The 25,015-nt window shown below is 45.4% G+C and overlaps 1 protein-coding gene across 2 annotated transcripts; it reads left to right on the top strand.

Moving 5' to 3' along the window:
* Positions 1-24,796, top strand: GNL3L (G protein nucleolar 3 like). Of its 2 annotated transcripts, none has more exons than XM_011383399.2 (16): positions 1-147; positions 3,057-3,117; positions 8,515-8,555; positions 9,504-9,599; positions 10,330-10,446; positions 11,220-11,303; positions 11,468-11,603; positions 12,526-12,629; positions 14,337-14,481; positions 16,611-16,698; positions 17,216-17,294; positions 17,478-17,620; positions 17,908-18,044; positions 19,490-19,617; positions 22,418-22,622; positions 24,462-24,796. In XM_011383399.2, exons 2-16 carry the CDS (start codon positions 3,099-3,101, stop codon positions 24,542-24,544), a joined length of 1,605 nt encoding a protein of 534 aa, XP_011381701.1. In that variant the 5' UTR covers positions 1-147; positions 3,057-3,098; the 3' UTR covers positions 24,545-24,796. The 2 variants fall into 2 exon arrangements, with proteins under 2 accessions (XP_011381701.1, XP_011381700.1); XM_011383398.2 differs by having other exon boundaries at positions 17,216-17,390.
* The last annotated feature ends 219 nt before the right edge of the window (positions 24,797-25,015 follow it).

The following is a 25,015-nucleotide window of genomic DNA, read 5'->3' as shown; positions in this document are numbered from 1 at the left end:
CGAAGCCCCGCCCCCTGGGGCGCACGGTGGGCGGAGCCTGTGCCGCAAGACTGGGATCCGGAAGTCGGAACCTAGCCGTGCTAGCGCAGCCTCTGGGCTGAGCGTGTTCAGCTCACTTCTTCTCGTGGATCTACGCCGGAAGTGGAGGTAAGAGACGGCTCCCTCTTTTTGTAGTGAGCGTTCACCCAGTTGGCCGCGCAGTAAGGGTCCTGCATTTGAGGTGAAACCAGAGGCACTCTCCACCTTGGAATAGAGACATAAGGAGCCTACAGCCTTCCAGGGTAAAGGGCCTAGATAAAGGGCAGGGATCTCTCTGCACGTGGACCTGCGCCCAAATGCACTTTTGCTGGGTAGTGGGGCACGGCCCCATCCCATTTAGATAGATGTAGACCCCGTACACACTGTATAGAGTCATAGACCCCACTTGTGTGGAGAAGCGTCGAGTGTACTCCTCCTTTCACGATAGTGAAGCTCCATTCCGCACTCTACGTATAGACAGGCGTTGACCTCACCTGTATAGAGACCTATCTCCCTCCCCACAAGGCTGACCGCTCAGACCTGTGCTGGCGCTAAGGCACACATCCGACTTGACGCATCTCTTCCTAAGGGGGTTAGAAGCTTTGATGTATTTCCCTCTCCGTACCCCTCTCCTCCAACCCCGCCCCACCTCCATCCCCATCCCCGACCACCAGTATAGAGGAGGTCAGAAACTGGGAGGGAACCTCCTTCCCTCCCTGCTTCGCCCTCGTGTTAAGTAATTGACAGAAGCCCCGCCCCCACTCCTGCAGAGATAGTAGATCACTTTTCCCCATCCGGGTCAGTGGTTGAAGGCAGGAGCTACAGCCCACAGAGAACCATGCAGATTTACCCCTCCTCCTAGACTATAGAGTGAGTACCCATTGTGGAAAATCAGACCTGACCCCCCCTTTAAGGACGTGGTGGTTTACTGAATTTATAAAAGCCTGACCCCCAAAATTCCCTGCAGCAAACTGCAATAGTGCTGGTTTACTGAATTTATAAAAGCCTGACCCCCAAAATTCCCTGCAGCAAACTGCAGTAGACGTTAACCCACGAAGAGATTGTCAGATCTGCCTCTTGTGGGGCTCTTACAGGGTAGAAGGGGTTTGGATTTGTTCTTTGAAGGTAGACACAGATCATCCCTCCCCTCCGCCTAAAAGGATTTGGAATCATCAAATGTAGCAAAGAAGAGACTACAAGGGAACAGATAGGTGCAGCTCCCCCTCCCCGCAGTTTTGAGAGGCAGTGACATCACTGATCACCCCACCGTACATCCATATGGGCTCCCCACTTACCCAAGGTAGAGGACCTCAGATCTCTTTCCACTGTAAAAGAGGAGGACCCCCTCCTCTCCCCGGTGTAAAATACAGGACTCCCCTTGCCAAATGTAAGGGCCTGTGCATTAAATTTAGAACTGCATTGTCATGCCTTCCACCCCCATGCAGAGAACCAGAGATTCTATTTCCTTCAATGGTAGTGCACTGCTGATGTCAACCCATATACAAGATAAACATCATCCTCATCCCATCTCCCATGGAAGGGTCTAGAATAACTCACAGCAGGCAAGATGCAGACCCCATTCATGCAAAGCTGCGTGATTCCCTGCTTAGTTAGTGTGACACTGATGTTATCTTGTAGTAATAGGCATATCAGGCCCACTCCACAGACCCTCCCTTCTCTCCCATGCAGCAGAGATGCACACAGCCACTGTGCCAGTTTCCCCAGCCCCTCTGCACCCTTGAAGTAGAGGGACAGAAGGCATCTCGTCCCTCCCAATCACAAAGGAAGAGACCCCAACCACATAGGCAGGCACAGATTTTCCCCTCTCCCCCAAGATTTGCACTGACCTCGGTCCACATAGGCATGCAGATCAAAACAAAACAAAACCCTATTCTGAGGTCTCTTTTCCCCAGAGTAGACTCCTGGGATTTGTTTTTCCCCTCCTTTCAGGGTTGATGAGACACAGAACTCCCTACTTCAGAAAGAGTTACTATTAATACCTTATGTAGAAAAAGATCATCCTTGTATACCCCTTACCTCAGTGTAGAGAGTTTCTTACCTAGTGTGTAACACTACAGGGTAGAGGTTTGAGGATCAAGGACCTCATCCGATGCATTGAAGCATTCCACCCAGGAAGAGAGGTTTAGACCTAGCCTCCCTTGGGTAGTGTGACTGCCTTCCCTGTGTAGACTCAGCCATAGTAGGCCCCAAGTTCAACATAGCCCCTTCTCCCAGTTCCTCTAATTGTTAGTGATGCAGGACAGGGCAGATTTCTCTGAGTTGCGGGGTGGGGTGGGGTGGAGGGAAGACCAAATCCTGCACCGGGAGAAGAGGGTTCTTTGGTGGAGAGTGTAGAACGAATTCAACACACAGGCCAAAGTTAGTCAAAAGGAAAGTTTATTAGAAAAGGGGTAACACTCCACAGACAGAGTGTGGTCTCCTCTCAGACGCAGAGAGTGAGAGAGGGACCAAGAGAGACTTGGAAAGCAGTGAATAGGGGGGCCTAGTGTTTAGAGAATTCAGTTTATATGTCATTCTTTAGGTTCCCATTTTTTCCTTTGATATCGACATACAGTGAGGGAGGGGAAGGGGAAGAGTATGTAGCTTGAAAAGATAAGAATAGGTAGTGTTAAAGGCCCACTGGCTGACAGTTCCCAGCCTTTAATTCGTAGGTTCCGCATGGTTTTAGCCATAGAAAATGAACAATTTTATTTTGTGTAGGGCAGCCACTTAAGGCCTTGGTTTTTCCTGTTTCCCTTCTACAGGTGTGGGGAATGGGTTGTTAGCAATCTCAGTAGAAATCTTTCTTTGTTCTACAGGTGTCCTCCTGGCCTGGCTGCAGGGCTGATCAGCATATTGCAGTCTCTGAATGTAGCTTGATTAACATTTTTAATTCTCTTGCCTCCTCCCTACATTATTAGGGCTTCCTTATCATGTTCTTTAACATTTTATTTTGCCTTTGGGGACTCAGGAGAGGCTTGTGGCATTGTGGCTTCATGCCTCTGTCTTCAAATTGGTTCTTTTCCTCATTCCAACAGGAGGAAAGCCTGCAGATTTGAACCTACCTCAAGCTGGTCATCATGATGAAACTTAGACACAGTGAGTTTCTTTTACCATCCCCTCCCAAGCCTAAGCTTTAATGAGTATTCATAATATTTCATGACAACTTTAAAAAATTGCCCAGAATGAACCAGATCACTCTGTCTTACCTATGGTATCATTGTTTTGTTCCCATCTTCCATGTGAGGTAATATTCACCTTATCTCCCATTCCCATTTTACAGATGAGAAACTGAGGCTCAGCAAGGTTAAGTGACTTGATCTGAGGTGAATAGCAGTAAATACTATATCACACTGCCTGGAACCCTAAACATGCTCTAACATTTTTCTTTTTAAGTTGTACCTTTAAGTTGGTACCATAAATTGTACTAGTGGTTAAGAGAATGAACTCTGGAGCCAGACTGAATTTGAATCTTAGCTCTTTCACTTAACTGCTGTTTGTGTAGCCTTGGGCAAGATACTTAACTTTAGTCTTCTTATTTACAAAATGGGTTAATAATAGTATTTACCTAATTTATCTACCAAATAGTGTTGTTGTGAGGATTTAATGAGTTAAAATAGGTAAGATACTTAGAACAGTGCCTGGCAGTGTGGATGGCACACTGGGTAGGCTGGACAAGCATTATGCAACCCCAGTAACCCTGTATTCTGCCTATGTAGGGCTTGAAAAAAAAAATTCAATGCATTTGCATTATGTAATCAGAAAAAATGTCTTCATCATGAATCAGACTTTGGTATGTTAATATTAAAAGCAAGTTATTTTTTTCAAGTAACAAGAAAAATGAACAAAATCAACTATATCTCAGGACATCAAATACCAGATAATAATAAAATCATTGGTAATGATGAAAAAGACAATACTTAGCCGGCTATATGGAGTATATGCATACAAAAGAGCCCTGGCCATTTAAAACAATGAGGAAGTATTGTATGGAAAGATTATATGGAAATACTCTATTGTATGGAAAAACTATTAGATCTCCAGGGTTTGTTAAATGAAAAAAGCAAGTTTCAGACAGGAGTACGTAGTATGCTACCTCCTGTGGGAAAAAATGGGGGGAGATAAGAATATATATTTGCATTTGCATAAAGAAAACAAATGATGCCTGATAAACTAACAAAGTGGTTTCTTACTGCGGTGAGGGGACTATAGTGGCTGGGAACAAGTGTGAGACGGAGACTTCTTAAAGTACACCTTTTTATTTTAGAACCCTACAACCTGTTAAAGAGCCATCATACACATCTACATTAGTGGGGAAAATGGTGGACATTAAATTGAATAGAAAAACTTTATATGTGCACACAAAACAAAGGCTTTTAATGGTAAATTGCAACTAAAGCATGTAATGATGAGTAACTGGGATGATTGCAGCAGAAGATGGGGTGGCGCGGTGTGGTGCAGCTAGAGATACCTGGGACCCAAATGGGAATGATAGCGATTAAATCTGGGAAGGTTATTGAGGAGCCCTACAAAGAATGTTCAAGTACGGTTTCAGCTGTTGTACATTTTTGAATGGTTAATAAAAAAGGAGGGTGTGTTTTACCACTTAAAAGATTTACAACATCATTGATTGGTGGCACGTGTATATAATCCACTGTAATGACAGACTGTGAATGTAAGCTGCATGGTGGAAAGGAAGTGGCTGGTGGATAAGGAACAGACTGGAGGCTTCAGTGTTTTAGAAGTCTTTAGGAGGTTGAACAAATGAGTTTGAAGATAGTCGAGAGGGACGACAGAGACTGCTTTCTGAAGTTCAAGCAGTTAGATGATGATCGTAGGTGTCACCATAGCAGTGGGTGGGTGGGTAGCTGCATGGAATGGGGGCCCCTGGAGATGAGGATGTCGAAGAAGTGGGAAAGCTGAGTGTTGGAAGGGGCCCAGTATTCATCAAAGTTACCCAGGTTGATGATGGCAGGAGTTAGGTTGAAAGTAGAGCTCTGAGCCAGGTGCTTCAATAAATGAAGGAGAGTGACTAGATTAATGGGTGACAGGCATAGCAGCAGTCTGATAAAGAGCAGAATTTTTTTTCTCCTTTTTTTTTTCTTTTAACAAGGGGGAGAAATATTTTTGGTTTGGCAATGGTGAGTCCAGAGGACACCTCCTCTACCTATTGACCTCAAGCTTATTCATATGCCAGAGAAAACAACAGCCACCTTTCCAAAGTCTTGCAGGTGAAGCAGTGTCCTCAGAGCTGAGTTTCCATTAAGGCAAGAGGTTGGAGAATTGTTCCCAATGAGAGATGGAAGAATTAGGGGAGTGCTGATCTCCCAAGTAGGAGTGTCAGAGGGCATAGTGGGAAGTTTTAAGCAGGGGCAGAGGGAAGATGGGTGTTGGAGTCAGTGCCAGGCTGGGTGTACAAGGAATGTAGTAGGGTGAGAGTATGAGAGATGAGAGATCTGCCCTTGTGTATTGATGTGAGAACTGATGAATGGAGACATTGTAGCTCATAGAGCTTTAAGAAAATTCTTAAAGGTTGTATAGCGAGGTAGTTATTGAGCTAGAATTGGAACCTAGATCGGGCTGGCTACAAAATGGTAACTGTTTTCTCTCTGAAGCTGTTAAAAAAAAACGAAACAGATTAACAGTGGCTCCTGGGTGCCTCAGTGCTGTGAGGGATGAATGTATCCTTCTCCTCTTCTCCCACTTGCCCTTCTCTCCTCCCCGCTTCCTTTGTGCTGAAGCAGATGTTTTCTCCTCTCTACGTAATGTATTTTCTTTCATTGTATGTCTGTATCCATCGCAGGCTCTCAGTTTCCAGGGAAGTTAGGCAGTTGGAAATTGTTGAGTAAAATGGCCTGACCTGGTTCATTCCAAACCTCACATTCTCTTCATTGCAACATGAGTACTTTGGAAGAAAAGGAGACCTGGAGTCTTTTTGTTGTTGTTGTTACAGGGAAATTTGACCTATACACATTCATTATGATAACTAATAAGTTTGATCTAATTGCTACAATCTTATTTTATATTTTTTTATTATTCCTTTATTTACTTTAAAAAAATTGATCAAGTTTAAAAAAAACCACCACCAGTAAAGTCATGTTGGTAATTACGTTTATGTTGACATCAAACATAATTAAACCTAAATTTCTCTATCACTTTACCAAAGTTAAATAACTATTTTTATCCTACTCTCCCAAAGTGAGACTTTTAGCATATTTTCATGCTTTTGCTTTTACAACCCCTATTGCTTGATTCCTGGATTTTGTGAAATAATTTTGCATTTTAATTCTGAGCTATTTCCTTATATGCTTTCTGGATCTTAAAAATCCTTTCTTGATATGTATCATAGTTCTTAGCCACATTAGTAGCATTTTTTTAAAGATTCAATGGTAAGTTTTAATAGATTTCCTGCACAGTATTATCTGTTGCCTTAGCTCGAGATTTTTATTGTGATTTAATTTTATTTTTGCTGGTGTACTTCCTCAAGTAGTTTTACCAGAAAGGGAATAGAGGTGGTAATCTTCGCGTATCTGAAAATGTCTGTCTTTTAAATTTCATGTAAGAGTGATCTATTGGCCAGGTATAGGAATTTAGCTTGGAACACAGTCCCTTGTTTCAGAACTTTGTAATGGTTATTCTTCTGTCTTAAGTGTTCAGAGTTGTAGATTTGAGAAGGCTGTTTGCCTCACTTGCCTTTGTTAGAAACTCCTTCCATTTGAGTTTATAAGATTTTTCTCTTTATCCTTGGAGTTCAGAAATTTCACCAGGATATGCCCAGGTTATGTCTTTTGTGTTAACCTTGGTGCTACACGAGTCTGTCTAATCTGAAACCACAAGCCTGTCTTCAACTAAAGAAACTTTTATCTATTATTTAAAAAAATAATTGCTTTTCCATTTCTAACTTTTTCTCTTTCAGGAATTCCTGTTATTTAGATAATAACTCTCCTGGGTTCATTCTCCATTTTCTAATTTTATTAATAATTTACATTTTTGGAGGGGGATTTTTGTTCTGTTTTAAGCAAGCTCTTCTTTTGGTCTTCCAGCTTATTAATTTTATTGTTAGTGATGTCTGTTCTGTTATTACTACATCTATTGAATTTTTACTCAATGTCAGGTTTTGGGGAACTTTTTCTCACACAGTTCCTTTGAAGTATCTTGACTCTCCTTAAGAATCTGCAGTCCAGTAGACCCCTCTTATCTGCAATTTAACTTTCTGTGGTTTCAGTTACCCACAGTCAACTGTGGTTTAAAAATAATAAATGGAAAATTCAAGAAATAAATAATTCATAAGTTTTAAATTGCACATCATTCTGAGTAGCATGATGAAATCTCACGCCATCCTGCTTCGTCCTGCTCAGGACATGAATCATCCCTTTGTCCAGAGTATCCATGCTGTAGACACTCCCTGCCTATTAGTCACTTAGCTGTCTCTGTTACTAGGTCCATGTCATGCTATCGCAGTGCGTGTGTTCAAGTAACACTTATTTTACTTAATAATGGCCCTAAAGCAGAAGAATAGTGATGCTGGCAATTCAGATATGCCAAAGAGGAGCCGTAAAGTGCTTCCTTTAAGTGAAAAGGTGTGTATGTATAAGAAAAAACAGTATATATAGGTTTCGGTACTATTTGCAGTTTCAGGCATCCACTGGGGGTCTTGAAACATATCTCCTGTGGATAAGGGAGGACTACTGTAGTAGTTGAATTCTCTGTTTCCTACATTAACTCTGCTTCAGTGTGAACCACATGATGCGATTGATGAGCCCGTTCAGATAATCTCAAGCTACTCTTATATTTGTTTGTATATACCTTGACCTTCCTAAATCTCCCCCTTTAGGAATTCCTTTAGCCCCCTTGCAGGTGGTGGGAATTAAGGGAAGCCATTCTTCCCCAAGAGGCCAGCTGTGAAGGGGATGACAGATGGGACTTCTCATTGAAGGAAGGGAGAGGTCTCTTAAGTTTCTAGACATTGTTAAGGCGTGATTGGAGGAGGTGAGCTCTCTCCTTCTTGTATCTAAGCGAGGCTGCAGTTTAGCTGAATAGGGCAAGTCCCTTTGGAGGCAGTGGACTGAGCAGGGTTGGCATGATGGGGCAGTTCCCTCCCCATGTGGTTGAAGGCATCTACTCTGGTTTAGCCAGTGGGACTCCTTAGATCATCTTTCTATGCTGCCAGTCTCCCACCTCAGCCTGGTGCCAAAATTGTTGAGTTGCCTCCCCTGAGAAGTTGGGGGAAAGAGAGGAGTCATAAACACACATTCAGGTCTTCACAGGATTCCCTTAAGGATTGTTTCAGTTTGCATCGAAATAATTCCCCAAACATTATATCCAGTCCTTTTTTTTTTTTTTAAACTGTGTTGTTGCTGTCTATGTGTCTGTCTTATGCTGGGCTTAGACACACAATGTGTCCAAGGAGTCTTTAGGTTCCCAGTGTGGCCTGGCCTTGATTAAGGTGTCAACGAATGTTGGATGGATGAATAACAGCTTTTTTTTTTTTTGTAGAAAATAAGAAGCCAGGCAAAGTTTCCAAAGGTTATAAGAAGGTGAGTTGGCCCTATCCTCAGGTAAGGTATGCCCATTGTTGGAGTAAGGTCAGGAACAGGTTGCCTGCCCTAGAAGAGGCCCACAAAATCCAGTAGATGTTGGGTGACTCTAGACAGACTATATCACATTGGACTCAGCACATCTGGCTGCAGCAGAGAATCAGCAGCATTTATTAAGTTTACACCACAAACCATATACTGCTTTGTGCTTGATTTGCCTTAGTCGGGTAAATTGTCATTGTCCCATTTTTTTAGATGAAGAAAATGAGCCTCAGTGAGAAAGTTCCTAGGTTCAAGGTAGCACAGCTGGGACTTGAGTCTCTCTGAGTCCCAATTCCCTGTCACTCATGGGGAGGAGGAAGTCCAAAATATACTCTTCAGCCCCAGCTCCTGGATCTCCTGATTGTACTAGAAAAGATGTGGACAAGTAAGACTTGGGCTAGAGCAGTGGTTCTCGAATTTTAGCATGGTTAAAGTTCTCACACTTAACCAGGTTTCCAGAATTACCTTAAGGGCTGGCGAAAACACAGATTCTGTGCCCCACCCCCGAGTTTCTGATTCAGGGGGTCTGTTGTGGCATCTGAGAATTTGTATCTCTAACAAGTTCCCAGGCAATGCTGCTGCTGGTCCAAGGACCACACTTTGAGAAATGTTTAGCTTTTCCCTTGGCCTTTACTTGAGAAACCTTCCCAGTTGCCCCACCCCCTTTCCTGGGGTCCTTCAGGTAGTCCCTGCCTGGCTAGGGGTGGGAGGGTTTCTCTCTAGCCAGATGCACATACCTCTGGGGCAGGGCCCTTCTTTTTATTTACTCCTCTCCTCCCTCCACCCCACCTCCCCATGACTACAGTTCTGAGCAGCTTTAACGCCCCCAGGAGTGGTGATTTCCTTGGGTTTATTAACTCTGATTGATTTTTTTTTCTCTTGTGTGGTGATCGTCCTGCAAAGCAGAATGGGAAAAAAGCAACCTCCAAGGTGGCCTCTACTCTCCAGTTTGTTCACGCCAATGATCATGCCAGCCGGGAGGCTGAATTAAAGAAGAAGAGGGTAAGCCCTTTACCTTGGAGGAGAGTGAAGGCCTGGCTTAATTGCCAGGTCCACAGACATGGTAAATGGAAGGTTAAAGGCCAGAATGGTTAGGATTGTTGAGGTTATTTGTGGAAGGGGGAAGCGAGAGTGGTTGATTTGATACTTGATTTAGTGTCTCCATTTGTACACCTCCCGGTCCATTACCAGTTGGCTTATGTTCTCACTGCTCCACTGAAACGGCCCCTGCCAGCCTCACCAGTGTATTCTTTGACGTCAGACTCATGGATAGTTTTTGTCCCTCATCTGATTCGAATTCTCTGTGTTTGAGACCAAGCTTTCCTTGAAACACTCTGACTTTGACTTTCTTGTCATTTCTCATGGATGTCCTCCTTCCTATTTTCCAGTCTCTCTTCCTGCTCTTTAAATGATGGAGCATTTCACGACCTTGTCTTCTTTCCCCTCTGGTCTTAAGGGATTCCTTCTACCTGGAACATTCTCTCTCAGCTTCCCATGCCCTCTTTTTGTTCTCTGCTCTGCTTTCCCTTCCCATATCTCTCTGTTTCTTTCTCTCAAACCTCTTATCCCCGGCTGTGATACCTGCTTTCTCCCTTTATCTCTGCTCCTCCCATCTCTGCCATGTTACAGTCTTTCCTATCTGTCATTCACTCCCTATCACTCTCGGTCTCCCATCCCTTCCTTAGGCTGCAGACTTAGTCAGCTGCAGTCCCGGTGTGTGTTCACTTGTTAGATTGAGGCGATGAGGGAGAAGCAGCAGGTTGCCCGAGAGCAAGAGAGACACAGACACAGGACCATCGAGAGCTACTGTCAAGATGTCCAGCAGCGCCAAGAGGAGTTTAAGCGCAAGGTAAGAGAGCAGGCTTTGCCCCTGGGTAGGATTGGTGTGGGTTTGCTCGAAAGCATCTTTTGTTGTTGCTCTGTGAAAGGAAAAGAGAAAGGGTATGAGATTGTTGGAAGGGAAATAGAGACGTAGTGCAGAGAGGATTGGAAACAGTAGGGACAGAGAGAGAGAGGGAGGATGAGAAGGAGGTAAAGGGCCATTTTGAGCCTTTTCTGTGTCTGGACAACCCAAGATAGGTCCTTTTCTCTCAAGCTGGAACCCAAAGACTGTGAGTTGGGAGTGGGGGTGGGGAGATACAGCACAATAGGACAGGGGGAGAAGAGGGAGTGAGAGTATGAGGGGAGGGTTAGAAAGAAGTATATGTGAGGGGGATCTCCTCTTTCTTCTAAGACTTCTTACTGCCTTCGTGGCATATATTCTTGTCTCACAAAAAATTCACTTTCCAACTTGTAGTCCCTTTTCTAACATAAAGTACATGTTTTGCCTTCCCCATCCCATGTCTCCCATAGATGGTTTTTCTTACACCTTCCTCTCGTGTTTATCTCTTACATACCCATGTGCATACTCAGGCCTCTAGCTGGTGCTTGAACACACATTTACACATAGGCACACATACGTACCATATGGGTCTGTCCATTCTTCCAATTCCAAGCTTTGGTGGCTGGTCAGCTCTTTGGTGGGCTGGGACTCACATGGCTCTCTCAGCCTCCCATGGTTTCTAAAGCCCTGGCTCTCTTTCTATTTCCTCCTGTGGACCATTCTCTTCTTTTTTCCTTTAGGAGGAAGTTTTGCAGGAATTAAATATGTTTCCTCAGCTGGATGATGAGGCCACAAGGAAGGCTTATTACAAGGAGTTCCGTAAGGTACAGGGACCTATTTCCTAAGGCCCTTTAGGGAGGGCACCAATCCAGTCCCATCTCTCCATTTCTGTTTTTCCTGACTGAAATGGAGACCTTTACTTTCACAGACCTGTATGATTGATACCCAGTCCTTTCCCTGCCTTCCTCCCCTGTCCTCTGCCCTGCAGGTGGTGGAATACTCTGATGTGATCCTGGAAGTCCTGGATGCCAGAGACCCACTGGGCTGCCGTTGCTTCCAAATGGAGGAGGCTGTCCTGCAGGCAGAAGGCAACAAGAAGCTGGTCCTGGTCTTGAACAAGATTGGTGGGTGTTGGCAGGATTGAGTAAGGAAGGGCAGGGACTAGGCCTTTTTAAAAGACTAGCTCAGACTGGACCCTGGGACCCAGCAACTCAGTGGTATTCATAACAGTTGTTCAAGGTAGGAATTTTTATTCCAGTTTTTAAAGCTAGAAATCTGAGAAGTGAAGTCATTTGTCTAAAGATATACACATATGGAGTGTAGCGGAAGTTGGGAGTGGAATCCAAGCCTGTCTGCCTTTCAGTCCCCTGTTCTTATCATTTCGAGCCTTATCTGTGAATGGCCAACCCTGGAGGGTTTCTGTCTTCTCCACACTGGAACCCAAAGACTAGGGCAGGAGAGCACATGGGCTCAGGAGTCACTCAGGTCTGGGTCTCATCCCAGTTTCGCTGTTTTCTCTAGGATCTTGGACAAGTTATATCACCTGAGAGCTTCTATTTCTCTAGCTATGAATTGGGCTGTGATCGTCCCAATTTCACAGGGTTGTTGTGAGAGTTAATAATAAAATGCTTGGTATATGTGTGGTCAGTACTTGATAAATGGTAGCCATTCTAGTTCAAGTTATTCTTGACATTTGGTCCAAACTAGAATGATCCTGAGGGGGTTTGGGACATATAATCTTTGGGAGGCCTCTGGCACCCTGGGCACTCTGCCTTGGAAGGATGGCATCTGGGACCAAATAGCTAGTTTGCCTGTTCCCCCTGAGGGAACAGAGGTCCCTCAGGGAGGGCCAAGTGGTCCTCTAGACTAGACTGTTTTTTCTAACTCTAACCTGGGGACTAGATAGGGACTGGCAGGGCCAGGGAGATATCTGTTGGCGGGGGTGGGACTAGCCTTGGGTGTGGGTAGATGCATCTTTGGAGTGAGCCATCGAGGTGGTTTTCTCCTTACCGGTCCTGTCTGTTCCTATTTTCCTATTTTCCCCAGACCTGGTCCCGAAGGAGGTTATAGAGAAGTGGCTGGATTACCTTCAGAATGAGCTGCCAACTGTGGCTTTCAAGGCCAGCACCCAGCATCAGGTCAAAAACCTGGTAAGCAGGGGCCAGCGGCATCTAGACTTTCTCAGGGTAGTCTGGGGCCAGGGTTGGAGGATCACGACTTGAACTGGGGACTCTAGCTCTTTGGTAATTGAACTGGGCCTTCAACTTTGAGCTTTTTGCTTTACTAGATGACTTGATTAGTACTAGTTTCATTTCACTCTTTCCTATATTATTGTTCTTCAGGAAGCATTTTTTTCCAGATGTAGAGGTAATACATACTGTCTATGGAAAATTTGGAAAATATAGTTAACTATTTGATGATTTTTAAAAAGATATACCTTTATTTGTTTTTTCTCTTTAAAACACCACACTACTTTCTAATTATATAATTAACACAAATACTTTTTCATTGTAAAATATTAAAGTATACAGAAACATTGGTTGCTTCTAGGGAGAGAAACGGGGACATTTTTGCAGTTTTGTACCAAGTCTAAAATTTATTATTAAAAAATAGAAAAAATAAAAACAATTGTAGGTAAAATTTAAATACCCTTTCACCAGTACCCCTAATTTCAGTCTCCTTTATCCATGTATATCCAGAGGTAACTACCATTTTCAGTTTAGTGTGTATCCTTCCAGATGGTTTTTTTTGTATGTCTAGGCAGAGTAAATAGTGTTTGGGGATATCATACGTGTCATCATGCAGCTTGCTTTTTTATTCTTGAATATCTTTGTGTAGTGATCTACCTTTTTGATGCTTAAAATTAATTTCCAGTTTTTTTTTTAATTGTTAGAACCAGTACTTCAGCATGCACTCTCGCACATGTCTTCTTGGCCCATGGGCAAGTGTTTGTATCGGTTAGGTATTGAGAGGTGGAGTGGCTGAGTCATAGGCTTTATACATTTTATATTTTCCTAGACACTGACAAGTTGCATCCCCCTCAAAGTGGCGTTAACATTTATCTTCCCGCCAGTGGGGCAGATGAATGTGTGGGAGGGCCTTTTCCCCTCGATATCATTAAATGTTTTAATCTTTGCTAATCTGGAAGACACGTGATACCTAATTAAAAAATTTTGGGCCTTTTCGATGGCAAAAATGTGGTAAGCATCCTTTGCTAACAGCTTTCTCTAATTTGTATTCCACTTGAAGGATATATCTCATTAACCTATTTCTTGTTGATGGATATTTAGGTTAATTTCTATTTTGAAATGCTGTGGTGAGTAAGTAAGGAAAGAGGAAGAGATGGAAGGGCATTCTGGGCAGAGGAGGTGGCATCAGGAGTTAAGAGATGGAGGTTGGAATGGCCTTGTCCTGTGTGAGGAATCAAGAGAAGGTAGGCTGTGTGTAGGCCAGGCACTGTTTCTTCCCTTTGTAGGCAGGGAGGGCACTAAGGCCCAGAGAAGGGAAGCAGGATTTACTGGGTACACACTTGTGAGAGGCAGAGCTAGAACTCCAACCTGGCCTGTCTAGAGGTTAGGATGCCATTCTGCCCCAACTGAAGGAGGCAAGAAACGTATCTAGGCAGAGGCAGGGACAGAGGAGACTAGAGATGTAAAGATAGTGGAACAATAGGGCTTATGGGCCTCTGAGGAGCGCAGGGAAATGGCAGGTGTTAGGACCTGCGTGAGAAGTCGTGCACTTTGGGCTGGGGATCTCAATCACAGGCAGACCCTGAAAGTTTCTCTGAAAGTTGGAAATCTGGGCTCATATCACATCTCTCACCTGACGCCTCTTCTGTAATGCCCCTCATTTTCTAGAGTCGTTGCAGTGTGCCAGTGGAGCAGGCTTCTGAGTCACTGCTGAAAAGCAGAGCCTGCTTTGGAGCTGAAAACCTCATGAGGGTTCTGGGGAACTATTGCCGCCTTGGTGAAGTGCGCACCCATATCCGTGTAGGCGTTGTGGGTAATGACGCACCCATATCCGTGTAGGCGTTGTGGGTAACTTGGGGGCAGTCATGGGGCCCAGGCTCTTCCCTTGCACAGGGGCTTCATTGGGGGAAAGGATCCTGGGAATTTTCTGTTACCTTTTTAGTGGGGAAGAGAGGAGCAGTTAAGGAAGGGTTTTGTGACTTGTAATTTGTATTGGTGATTGTGGGGAAGACATACTCAGAATCACCACCATGTGTCGAGTGTTAGAACCGTGGGTCAAATGTACAGGGCTAGGCTTGGAGTTGGCTCCTTCTCATTCTACCAGAGCTGTGGGAGGGAGCAGTGAACATCTCCCTTTTACAGGTAAGAATGCTGAGGCCCAAAGAAGGGAAAGGGACTTGAGGGGCTCAGCCCTTTGTGAGGCAAAGCAGAGCTGAGGCTCAAACCTGGGCCTGTCTGGATCCCAGGGCACAGAGGGAAGGATGGTGGGATGGGAAGAGGGGAAATGGAGAGAGGCGGAGGTAGGCCATTACGGAGAGGAAGTAAAGCCAAGAGACAAAGACACTGAAGAGATAGATGGACGCTGAGAAAAAAGTATAGATAGACATACCTGAATAGACCCAAAACAAACTGGGGAGCCAGATGGCAGGCTTGGTGGGCAGTGGAAAGGGGAAACATTTAAATGACAGAAGCATGCAGAGAAACAGAGGTGTTTACAGAAAAATACCAAAGGGACATAGAGATAGATGTGCACAGAGACCTACAGAGATAGACACAAGAACGCTAGAGACACCCCATGGATGTGGAGAGGCAGACACGTATACTTAAAGAATGAGAGAGACAAAAACATACGGATAGAGAGACAGATTCAGAGAGATACATCTAGAAACAGACTGGAACAAAGATGGAGACACAGAGGAACACACACATAAGATCTGCACATAGATACAGATCCACAAACATATGCAGATCCACATTTGTGGAGACAAGTATAGATCCAGAGGATGCACATCTAGAGACAGACAGACCCTGGGGCAAAACACATGCAGACCAAGCCCTTCCCACACACTCGCCCCAACTCTGCTTCCTCCAAGCATATAGAGCCACAGAGAGACACACACGTGCCTAGATACACTAAGCCCTCAGACACAGCCATGCACGCAGAGTCACAGAGACAAATATACAGACATATCTATGACAAGACATAATATATGCATAGAGAGAGAGGAAAGGAGGGAGCGTGTTAGGTAGACATAGGGAGAGAGAAAAAGAGACACAGTGAAACACGTACATAGGGCCATACAGAAAGAGGGATCAGCTTACCAAGAGAAGGAATGTATATAGAAAGACTGAGCAGAGTTGACATAGAGGGAATTATAAAGAGAGGCAGAATTGGTGGGGTGGGGAGAAAAGGAGAAAGGGCAGTGGCCAGAATGGAGACAGACAAACCGGCAGAGAGACTGATCCTTAGATACAGAGATATACGGAGAAAGAAAGATGATAGAGAAAAAGACTGAATGGGAGAGAAAGACAAAAATGGAAAAAGCAGTAATATTTCGAATGAGAGCAACCAAGAGACCAAGAGACCAAGAGACATATGGAGGGAGAGGTGTGTAGAGACTTCCACATGGGCACATCTGTGAGAGGGCAGTAGATATGTAAATTCTAGGACACACAGAAGGAGAATGGTGAGAATGAGAGACCCAGGGACGGAGGTGCTCAAAGATGCCCAAATGGAAAAACACCATAGCCAGACAGCTGCTCAGAAAAGAGGACATCTGGAGATGAGCCCCTACCCCCTAGCGAATTACACACCAGGATAGATGGTTCTCTATTTCGTGGACACTTCCCATGTCCACCCTCTGTTGGATCATGTCACAGAGGCCTTGCACTGAGCACCTTTCCCAGGCTGGTTGTAGATGGGAGGTGAGTGTCACGTCTAGAGAGAGAGACTACCCAGTGTGCTCACAAATGGAGCGGAGGGGTAAAAAGGCCATGTAGGGGGTTGATCAGGGCCTGGGGTGGGAAGGCAAGAGGCTAGACTCTGATTTTGGGTTTCCTGTGGCCTGGTCATTGTCCCTGCCTGGACTTCCCACAAACAGCCTTGCCCAAATGTTCCCGAGGGCCCTTTATGCCCTGAACCATCTGTTAACTCCTTTGTAGGCCTTCCCAATGTTGGGAAGAGCAGCCTGATCAATAGCCTGAAGCGCAGCCGTGCATGCAGTGTGGGAGCCGTTCCTGGTGTCACTAAGTAAGCACCTGCCTGCTTCCCCACTTCCACTGACTCTACCATTCCCCTAATTCTCATGCCTTCAGCCCCTGCCCCTTTCCTTATCTTGGATGAACCTCTGATGCTTCCCTGGGCACAGGAGTCTCATTATTAGCCTACAGTTACTTGGCACACTCTAGATGTGGGCCAGGCACCCAGCTGGGTGCTTCCCTTATTGGCTCCTTGAAGTCTCCTAACAGCCATGCAAGATTGGGCTATGAATAAGCAGCTCTGCTTCCTAGGTGAAACACCCAAGTCTCACAGTCAGAAGCTGGTCCATAATCCTATAGCTCAGTCTCCAATGGCAGGGGCTAGAGTAGATAGAATCAATCCCAGGTCTGTACGGTCCCAGAGCCCCTGGCCCTACATCTCTCTATCTTCATCTCTATTCCATTCACCCCTCATCCCTTCTCCTAGCTGTGTGCCTGAGGCCAAGAGGATGCCAGACACACCCAGGCTCATCAGTGTCCTATGTCCTCTCTTATGTCCTCCTGTCTAGGTTCATGCAGGAGGTCTACCTGGATAAGTTCATCAGGCTGCTGGATGCCCCAGGAATTGTCCCAGGGCCCAACTCGGAGGTGGGCACCATCCTGCGCAACTGCGTCCGTGTGCAGAAGCTGGCAGACCCCATGACCCCAGTGGAGACCATCCTGCAACGCTGCAACCTGGAGGATGTGCGCAGGTTTCTTGGCTCGTGTCCTACCCAACTCCAAGGGTCCTTCATTCTTCTTCCCTATTTCTTTTCTTCCTCTCTTCACCAGGTATCCAACTATTATGGCATCTCAGAGTTCCAGACCACTGAGCACTTTCTGACTGCGGTGGCCCATCGCTTGGGGAAGAAGAAGAAGGGAGGCATATACAGTCAGGAGGAGGCAGCCAAAGCGGTCCTGGCTGACTGGGTGAGGTGAGGAGTGGTTAGGGGTAGGGGTGAGGCTCCACAAAGGACTCATCTGTTTTCATTGCAGTGGCAGGGCAGCCTGACTTCTGGGTCCCAGGGCAGGAGAAGGCCGAGGCATCAGGTCACATCTTGTGCAGGAATTTATGGCCAGTGATTATCCAGCAACTCAACATCTTGTTCAGAATCTGCTGGCTGGGTTTGCTTGTTGTTCCTCACTGTTTCTCACTTGGGAACTCATTCTCTCTTTGATTTGCTTTCTTAATGACATAACCACCAATTTCTTCCCAATGCAGTGGGAAGATCAGCTTCTACACACTACCACCCGCCACCCACACTCTGCCCACCCATCTCAGTGCTGAGATCGTTAAGGAGATGACTGAGGTCTTCGACATTGAGGATACCGAGCAGGCCAATGAAGACACCATGGAATGTAAGTGACGGCGAGTGGACTGGACTGCCTGGTACTTGGTCTTGCACTAGTGGAGCCACATAGACCTGACAACAAATCTCGTGTTTGATTGTCCCCTGCCTTTTCCCTACTCTGGCTTTGGTAGTGTACACAGTGAAGTGCTCAGAAAATGCGAGCTACCTTTCCCAATCTCTTGGGGCCTGGAGTGGACCAATACTTCTCAAAAACCCCTTCTTTCACATCGCCTCAGGTTTTGCCTCAGCCACTGCATGTCCATTCCTAGATTTTCATTCTCACCTCCATTGGTGGGTGAGGCAATGTCTTAATAACATTATTTGTAAAATGAGAACCATAGCACTCACCCATTATTTAATATGTAAAAACACTTAGAACAGTGCCTGGAATATATCTAGTACTTACTTGGTAAGTATTAGCTGTTGTTGAGCCACGTGGCTTTCAGAAACTCCTGAAAGAAGTTTGTTCTCTTCAAATACTACCATCTGCAGCCCTCCTTTCTTCTCTACCCCACCCAAGAAAAGGTACCTGGTGCTCTCTGGGCCTGTCTGTGGACACTGTGGGGTAGTGCAGAAAGCCCTGGCTGGACTGTCTCCTAGTTTCTCTGTTTCTCTTGAGGACCAGTACCTTTCCTTCCCTGGGCCTTTTGGTATCCTTGGATTATAAATGAGGACAAGAAGACTTGCCTGCTTTAGAGATTATTCTCCAGGTGGCTTCGAGCAAGTCAGCCCCCTTTATGAACTTTAATTTCCTCTTTTATCAAGTAGGCAGTTGGGAGGAATTCCCACTCCCGTTCTTATGATGATGCTTGACCTGGCTACATGTGAGGGCAAGAGGGACTCCATCACCGAGAATTCACTTGGGCAAAAAGATGGAGGTCTGGGAAATTGAGAAGTTTACTGGTGAGAGTTTCCTAGAGGAGTTGGCCCTTGAATAGTGTTGGATCTTGAAAAGTGATTAAGGATTAGAGGCCCAGGGAAGGGGAAGAGACAGTTTAGAAGCAGGTGTGAAGGTGATATGGGCATAGGGCAATGGGTGCATTTGTGGTGTGCGGTGGAGGCCAGCTTCAGGCAAGGGGCCATAACGAGAGGGAGAGAAGCCTGGTGCTGGAGGGGGCATCCCAGTGGTTGTCATGTACAGAACAGTGTTTCAGCTCAGTGCTTTTCAGGTAGTCCTCTGCTGTGACTCACAGCAGCACTATGTCATAGGGCTTGTGGCAGTCTCATTTTCCACATGAGAAACTTGAGGCTCCAAGATCAGCTCCCAGAGGGCGAGTGCCTTACTGCAAAACCCATGCCCTTGATCCTTTGTCATGTGGCCTCCTAGCGGGAATGAAAGTACCTTCCCTCCCAACTCCCCTGGGCAGCATCCATATATCCTTTCCACTGAGGCCTGACCCAGGGGGCTGGCAGCAGGGAGGAGCCCTGACAGTGGTGTTGGTTGTGTTGAAGGCTTGGCCACTGGAGAATCTGATGAGTTGTTGGGTGACATGGACCCGCTCGAAATGGATATCAAGTGGCTCCATTCTCCGATGGTGAAAATAGCAGATGCCATGGAAAATAAAACCACTGTGTATAAGGTACCTGTCTCCTTTCTTTATGGCAATCTTCTTCTTTATGGAAACCCAGGGCTCTGGGAAGTGGTCAGTCCCTTTCACCTGGCTCCCATGAAGTCTGCCTATAATGGTGGGGAGATACGGGTCATTCATTTGTTCCTGTGGGCTCCCTGATGGGGTACATCCTTTGCCAAGAAATGGCAGGTCCAAAGAGAAGGCATGCTCTCTCAAGCAACTTTCCCAGCCTGGCTCCAGCTCAGAGAACAGGTATGCCCATCTAGCTACCCAGCTGTTCAAGTTGCAAACCTGGGTATCCCTGATTCTTCCTTCTTTCCAGCTGGTATCTGGGATCCCATACACAGTTGGTCATCAAGTCTCATAGCTTCTTCCTCCTAAATTTCTTGAGAAGCTTCTCTTTCTCTAACATTCCTATAACCCTAGTCTAAGCTTCCAGTCCTCTCTTACCTGGGTACATGGTTTCTAATGGCCCTATCTGACCATATCATCTTCCTTATTCATGGCTTCCCGGCACCTATAGGATCAAATCAATCCACTCTGCTATGACTCCTGGAGGCTTTTCCTTCTACCAGTCTCCCCATCTCTGCCCTTCAGGACATCACACTTCAGCGGGTTTCAGACACAGATATCTTCACCGTGATGGGTAGACACATAGGCTGGGGGAGGTTGCAGCAGTTGGGAGAGCATGGATCTCAGGGCCCTAACATATATTACTTGTGGGTCAGGGAAGTCTTGGAGGCCTTGATTCTTGTGCCATCATCTCTTGAAGACTGAAGAATTCTCTGCACAAGGCGGGGCAGCAGCCTGTGGGCTGGGGCTCAGCCCGTGCTCATGCCGAGGCCCAGAAGGGTGAGAGCAGGGTGTTTGGGAAAATAATTATTAGTGTTGTGGGGTTGCTATAGTGGGGTGAAATTGTGGAAAGATCAATCCAGAGTCAGATCACAGAAGGCCTTGAGTTTGACTTTAAACCATGGGGAATAGGAAAACTCTGAAAATTGGTTATTTTTTTATGAGTCAAGGTTTTTTTTTTCTATTTTGCTTATTTAATATTTTTTTTCTTTTTATTTATTTTTTGAGTAGGTATTACGTGTACATGGTATAAAATTTAAAAGATACTAAAGGGTATATAGTGTAAAGTAATTCTCTTGCTTCTGTCTCTCAGCTGCCCTGTCCCCTCCTTTGAGGCAGTCACTATTAGCAGACTTGAGTCTGTCCCATCTTCAGAGCTATTCCATCTTTATACACATATACATACAAGCAGACACAGAGATCTATTTTAATTCAAATATTAGCATGCTATTCATATTCTATACTTTGCTTATTTCACTTACAGATTCATCTTGTAGATTGTTTCACTTAATTACTTAAAGAGCTGTCTTTTATTTTTGATGGCTACATAATATCTGGAAGAGTTTCTTAAGTAGGGAAGCCATGTGGTCAGGTTTGTATATTAGAACTATCACTCCGGTGGCTAGGATAAAAATCAGAATAGGAAGAAAGGGGCCAGGATGGAAGCAGGGAGTCCCGGAAGGAAACCCTCACCTGTGCTCTGTAAGAGACAATGAGGTCTGCACTGGGGCAGTGGCAGGAATCATGCCATTCCCATTCTCACTTAGTTTCAAAAGTTCCCCCTGGTGCTTACAGGAAAATCGATAGAAGGTAGTGTGTTTAAGGCCATCCTCTGATAACCTTTCTCACTGAGCCCTTAAGCCCTTGAGCATACCATTATTTCTCAGAGACCTATAGTAGTTCCCTACTCTGTACTGTAAGTTCCAGACTCAGGTCTTGGGTCCTGAGCAGGGCCACTTCATTGCACAACTCCTGGAGATACCGTTTAGGTGTGCTGTATTGTGGATGGCGCCCCCACACATAACCTGAGAGTTGCACAGTGTGGTAGCCTTGTCTTTTCTCCACTGTAGTGTAGTAGGTAGTCATATATAAGTAAGCCTGATTGCTTGGGTTCTAATTTATTCCTTTGCTTAACTAGCTTTTTGACCTTAGGTGCCTTGTCATAGTATTGCTGCAAGGATTAAATGAGTTAATATGTGTGTGTATATGCACATGTGTACTATACATATACATATACATATATATATGTATATACATATATATATATATATATATATATATATGTATATACATATATATACACACACACACACATACGTATATGTGCTTAGAATGATACTTGGCACATAGTGAGCTGTCAGTATTAGCATGTACCTTCTACTCCAGCCAAACAGACACCCTTTTGGGTGCCCAGGTATGCTCTGTGCTTTTCTAGTGTTCAGTCAGGAGTGACCCTCCTATCTGTAGAAGTATGTTGATCACCACCATCCCCTCAACCTCTGTCACTTATGCTATGTCTCTCTGGTGGTCACTTACCATACTCTGACTTATAGTATGGTTGGTCGTGTCCTTTTTAGCCTGGTTGCTTCCCACACAGAGCTAGGCACAAAGTAGGTATCAGTAGGTATTTGTAAAATTGACCAAGACCTTGTAGGGTCACCTGAGAGCAAAGAATCATTGTAATCCCAATTGTCACTGATCAGGTAACTCTTTTTCATTTTCTTCTTGTGAAAGCCATGCAAGCTACCCATTGTCTACCCTCATTTGACAGCTGAGCAGACTTCAGCCTAGAGGTTAACTAAGCACCTGCTAGTCTATGGTGGAGCCAGACTTGGAGCTCAGTTCTGCATGGCTCCAGGCTCACTGTTCTTACCCAAACTGGTCCCTGCCTCCTCTGCAGAAGTCTTTGGAGGTACTCTGGAGGCCCATACCTCACTGCTGTCCTCTCTCTCATCAGATTGGAGAGCTCACTGGGTATTGCACCATTCCGAATCGTCATCAGATGGGGTGGGCTAAGCGCAATGTGGACTGCTACCCCAGGAATGTCTGCCCAGTGGACCGCCGCCCAATGCTGCAGAGGATCATGGAGACAGACCCCCTGCAGCAGGGCCAGGCTCTGGCATCCGCCTTGAAGAATAAGAAGAAGATACAGAAGCGTACAGGTGGGGAGCACCTAAACATCCCCCTGTGGTCCAAAAAGGGCCCACCTAGAGTCTTGATTAGGGGCTCCTGAGTGAGGACTTCCGTGTATCCAGCCCAAGGCCAGGGTTAGGGGACAGGGAGGGGTTAGGACAGGGGTCCCCAACCCCTGGGCCACAGACCAGTACCAGTCCATGGCCTGTTAGGGACCAGGCTGCACAGCAGGAGGTGAGTGGTGGGTGAGTGAGCAAAGCTTCATCTGTGTTTTCAGCTACTCTCCAGCACTAGCATCACCACCTCAACTCCATTTCAGGTCATCAGGCATTAGATTCTCATAGGAGCACTGGTCCCTGGTGCCAAAAAGGTTGGGGACTGCTGGAGGTTCAACTAGAGGCACAGTGGTTTTCAAAGTTGAGCTTATATTGGAGCCACCTGGTAGGCTTGTTAAAACATAGATTTCTAGGACCCATCCCCAGAGATTCTAATTGAGTAGGTTGGTCCTGGTGACTGAGAATTTGTGATTCTAACTGCTTCCCACTTGATGCTGATATTACTCCCCTCGGGACCACACTTGGAGAACCACTAGCCTAGTCTGTGTATCAAATAGCCACCATTTATTTATCAGCTGCTTTCTATGTGTTGGAAGCTTACAAGCTATATATAATGTTTACTTTGTCAGTAGGCAATATACTCAAAATCCAAGAGGTACAAAAGAATGTATAGTAGAATTTCTCTCTTCTTCCAATCCCCCAGTCCAGTCATCCAGGCCTCCCCCCAGAGGTGACCAATTAATTTTTTATATCTCATTTCTGAGATAGATACACAAGCAAACATCTATATATTGTTTTCTTCTTCTATATAAATACTGGTCTACTGAACATACAATTTTGCCATATCATTTTTCCATTCAATATCTATTTAGAGATATTTCCATGTCAATTCACAAAAGAACTTCCTCCTTCATTTTAATGGTAGTGTGTTGTATGGCCAGCCCATTTAGGTCTTCATGCTATATTAATGTTTACTAACCTATTGCAAAAAGTCTTGTCCTCATTTGGTACGTGAGGAAAGTGAGGCCGAGTAATTAAGTGACACACTCAAGGTAAGACAACTAGTATTTGATGGAGCCAAAATTAAACCTAGGATTGATTGACCACCCATGAGCTCTGTACTTTGAACTAGGCTGTGTTTATAACCATTCACTCTTGGTCTGATTCCACACTGAGGCCTGGGAATCCACAGATGAATTGCCCTGGAACTCCTGGTCTTATTGGGGAGGAAATGAAAAAATAGACATTGGCAACACAGAGTGATCACTAGGAAGGCATTGAAAGCACACTGAGGGAACCTAAGCCAACCTGGAGATGGTAGTGGGGTAGGGATGATCAGAGAAGTCTTCTTGGAGGAGTTGATGTCTGAGGGGAATCCTGAGGAACAATAGGGTATGGCTGGAGGGTGGGAGGTGAGCATTCAGATTCAGTCTCTGCTGCCATGCTGTCCTTTTGCTGCGAGAGCTTTGAGAGTAATGGCAGAGTGCTAATAAGTTCAACACAGTAAGAGAAAATTGATGTTTTGATACTAGGAAGGGATAAAAATGCTTGGAGCTCAGTGAGTCTGACATTCTGAGATAGGAGCCTGTGGTGGGGTGATCATTTCACAAGTCGACAAATGTGTCTGCCAGTGAGGTTGAGCAGTGACTGCCAGCAGTCTACCAGTTGTTTTGTTTAGCGTTGGCGGGGAGGGCAGTAAGTGAACCAGTTTGGGAATTTGGTGCAGACCAAGGTAGATGTAGGCCAGCTTCTGCAGGCCTCCTGTTGGCAAGTTAGCCACACAAGTGACTGCCTGTATTTCTCCATCTGCAGATAAACTTGCCAGTAAGCTGTCTGATTCCATGATGTCTGTCCTCGACCTCTCTGGCAACGCTGATGACAGTGCTAGTGACTGATTGACTGATCTCCCCCCCTCCCCCCTCAAGGAACAGTTCCAAAGGAATGGGGGAACACAGATGAAATGAGATGGTTTGCTTCTTCCCGAAGTACCTGCATATTAAAAGAATCCCTCCATCATACCCCCCCCCCCCCCGCCACCATTCCCCGCATTCTCCAAAGAGTCCCAAGCGACTGGAACTGCCAACCCAATACCCTTTATTTAACTTCTACTATTTTACAAGAGAAATAAATTATCAGCAAATCCCTGATGCTAATAATTTATCCCTTCCCTTGTAGGTTGGGCGGGTCAGGGGACTGACCCCTTACAAAACTGTCTTGGACCACTAAACTTGCAACTAGAGGTTAGACTGCTGGTAGACCTGGGGGTTCCTGGGAGGGTGATGATTTCTTTTCCAGTCTACAACAGATCTCAGCAGCAAGACATTCTTGCATTGGGCTGCAGGCCATACATCTTCTTCCCACCCAAG

This window comes from Pteropus vampyrus, unplaced genomic scaffold, assembly GCF_000151845.1.
Source record: "Pteropus vampyrus isolate Shadow unplaced genomic scaffold, Pvam_2.0 Scaffold518, whole genome shotgun sequence".
Taxonomy (NCBI): domain Eukaryota; kingdom Metazoa; phylum Chordata; class Mammalia; order Chiroptera; family Pteropodidae; genus Pteropus; species Pteropus vampyrus.
Note: the sequence above shows the minus strand (reverse complement) of the source record. Positions and strands in the feature narration are given on the sequence as shown.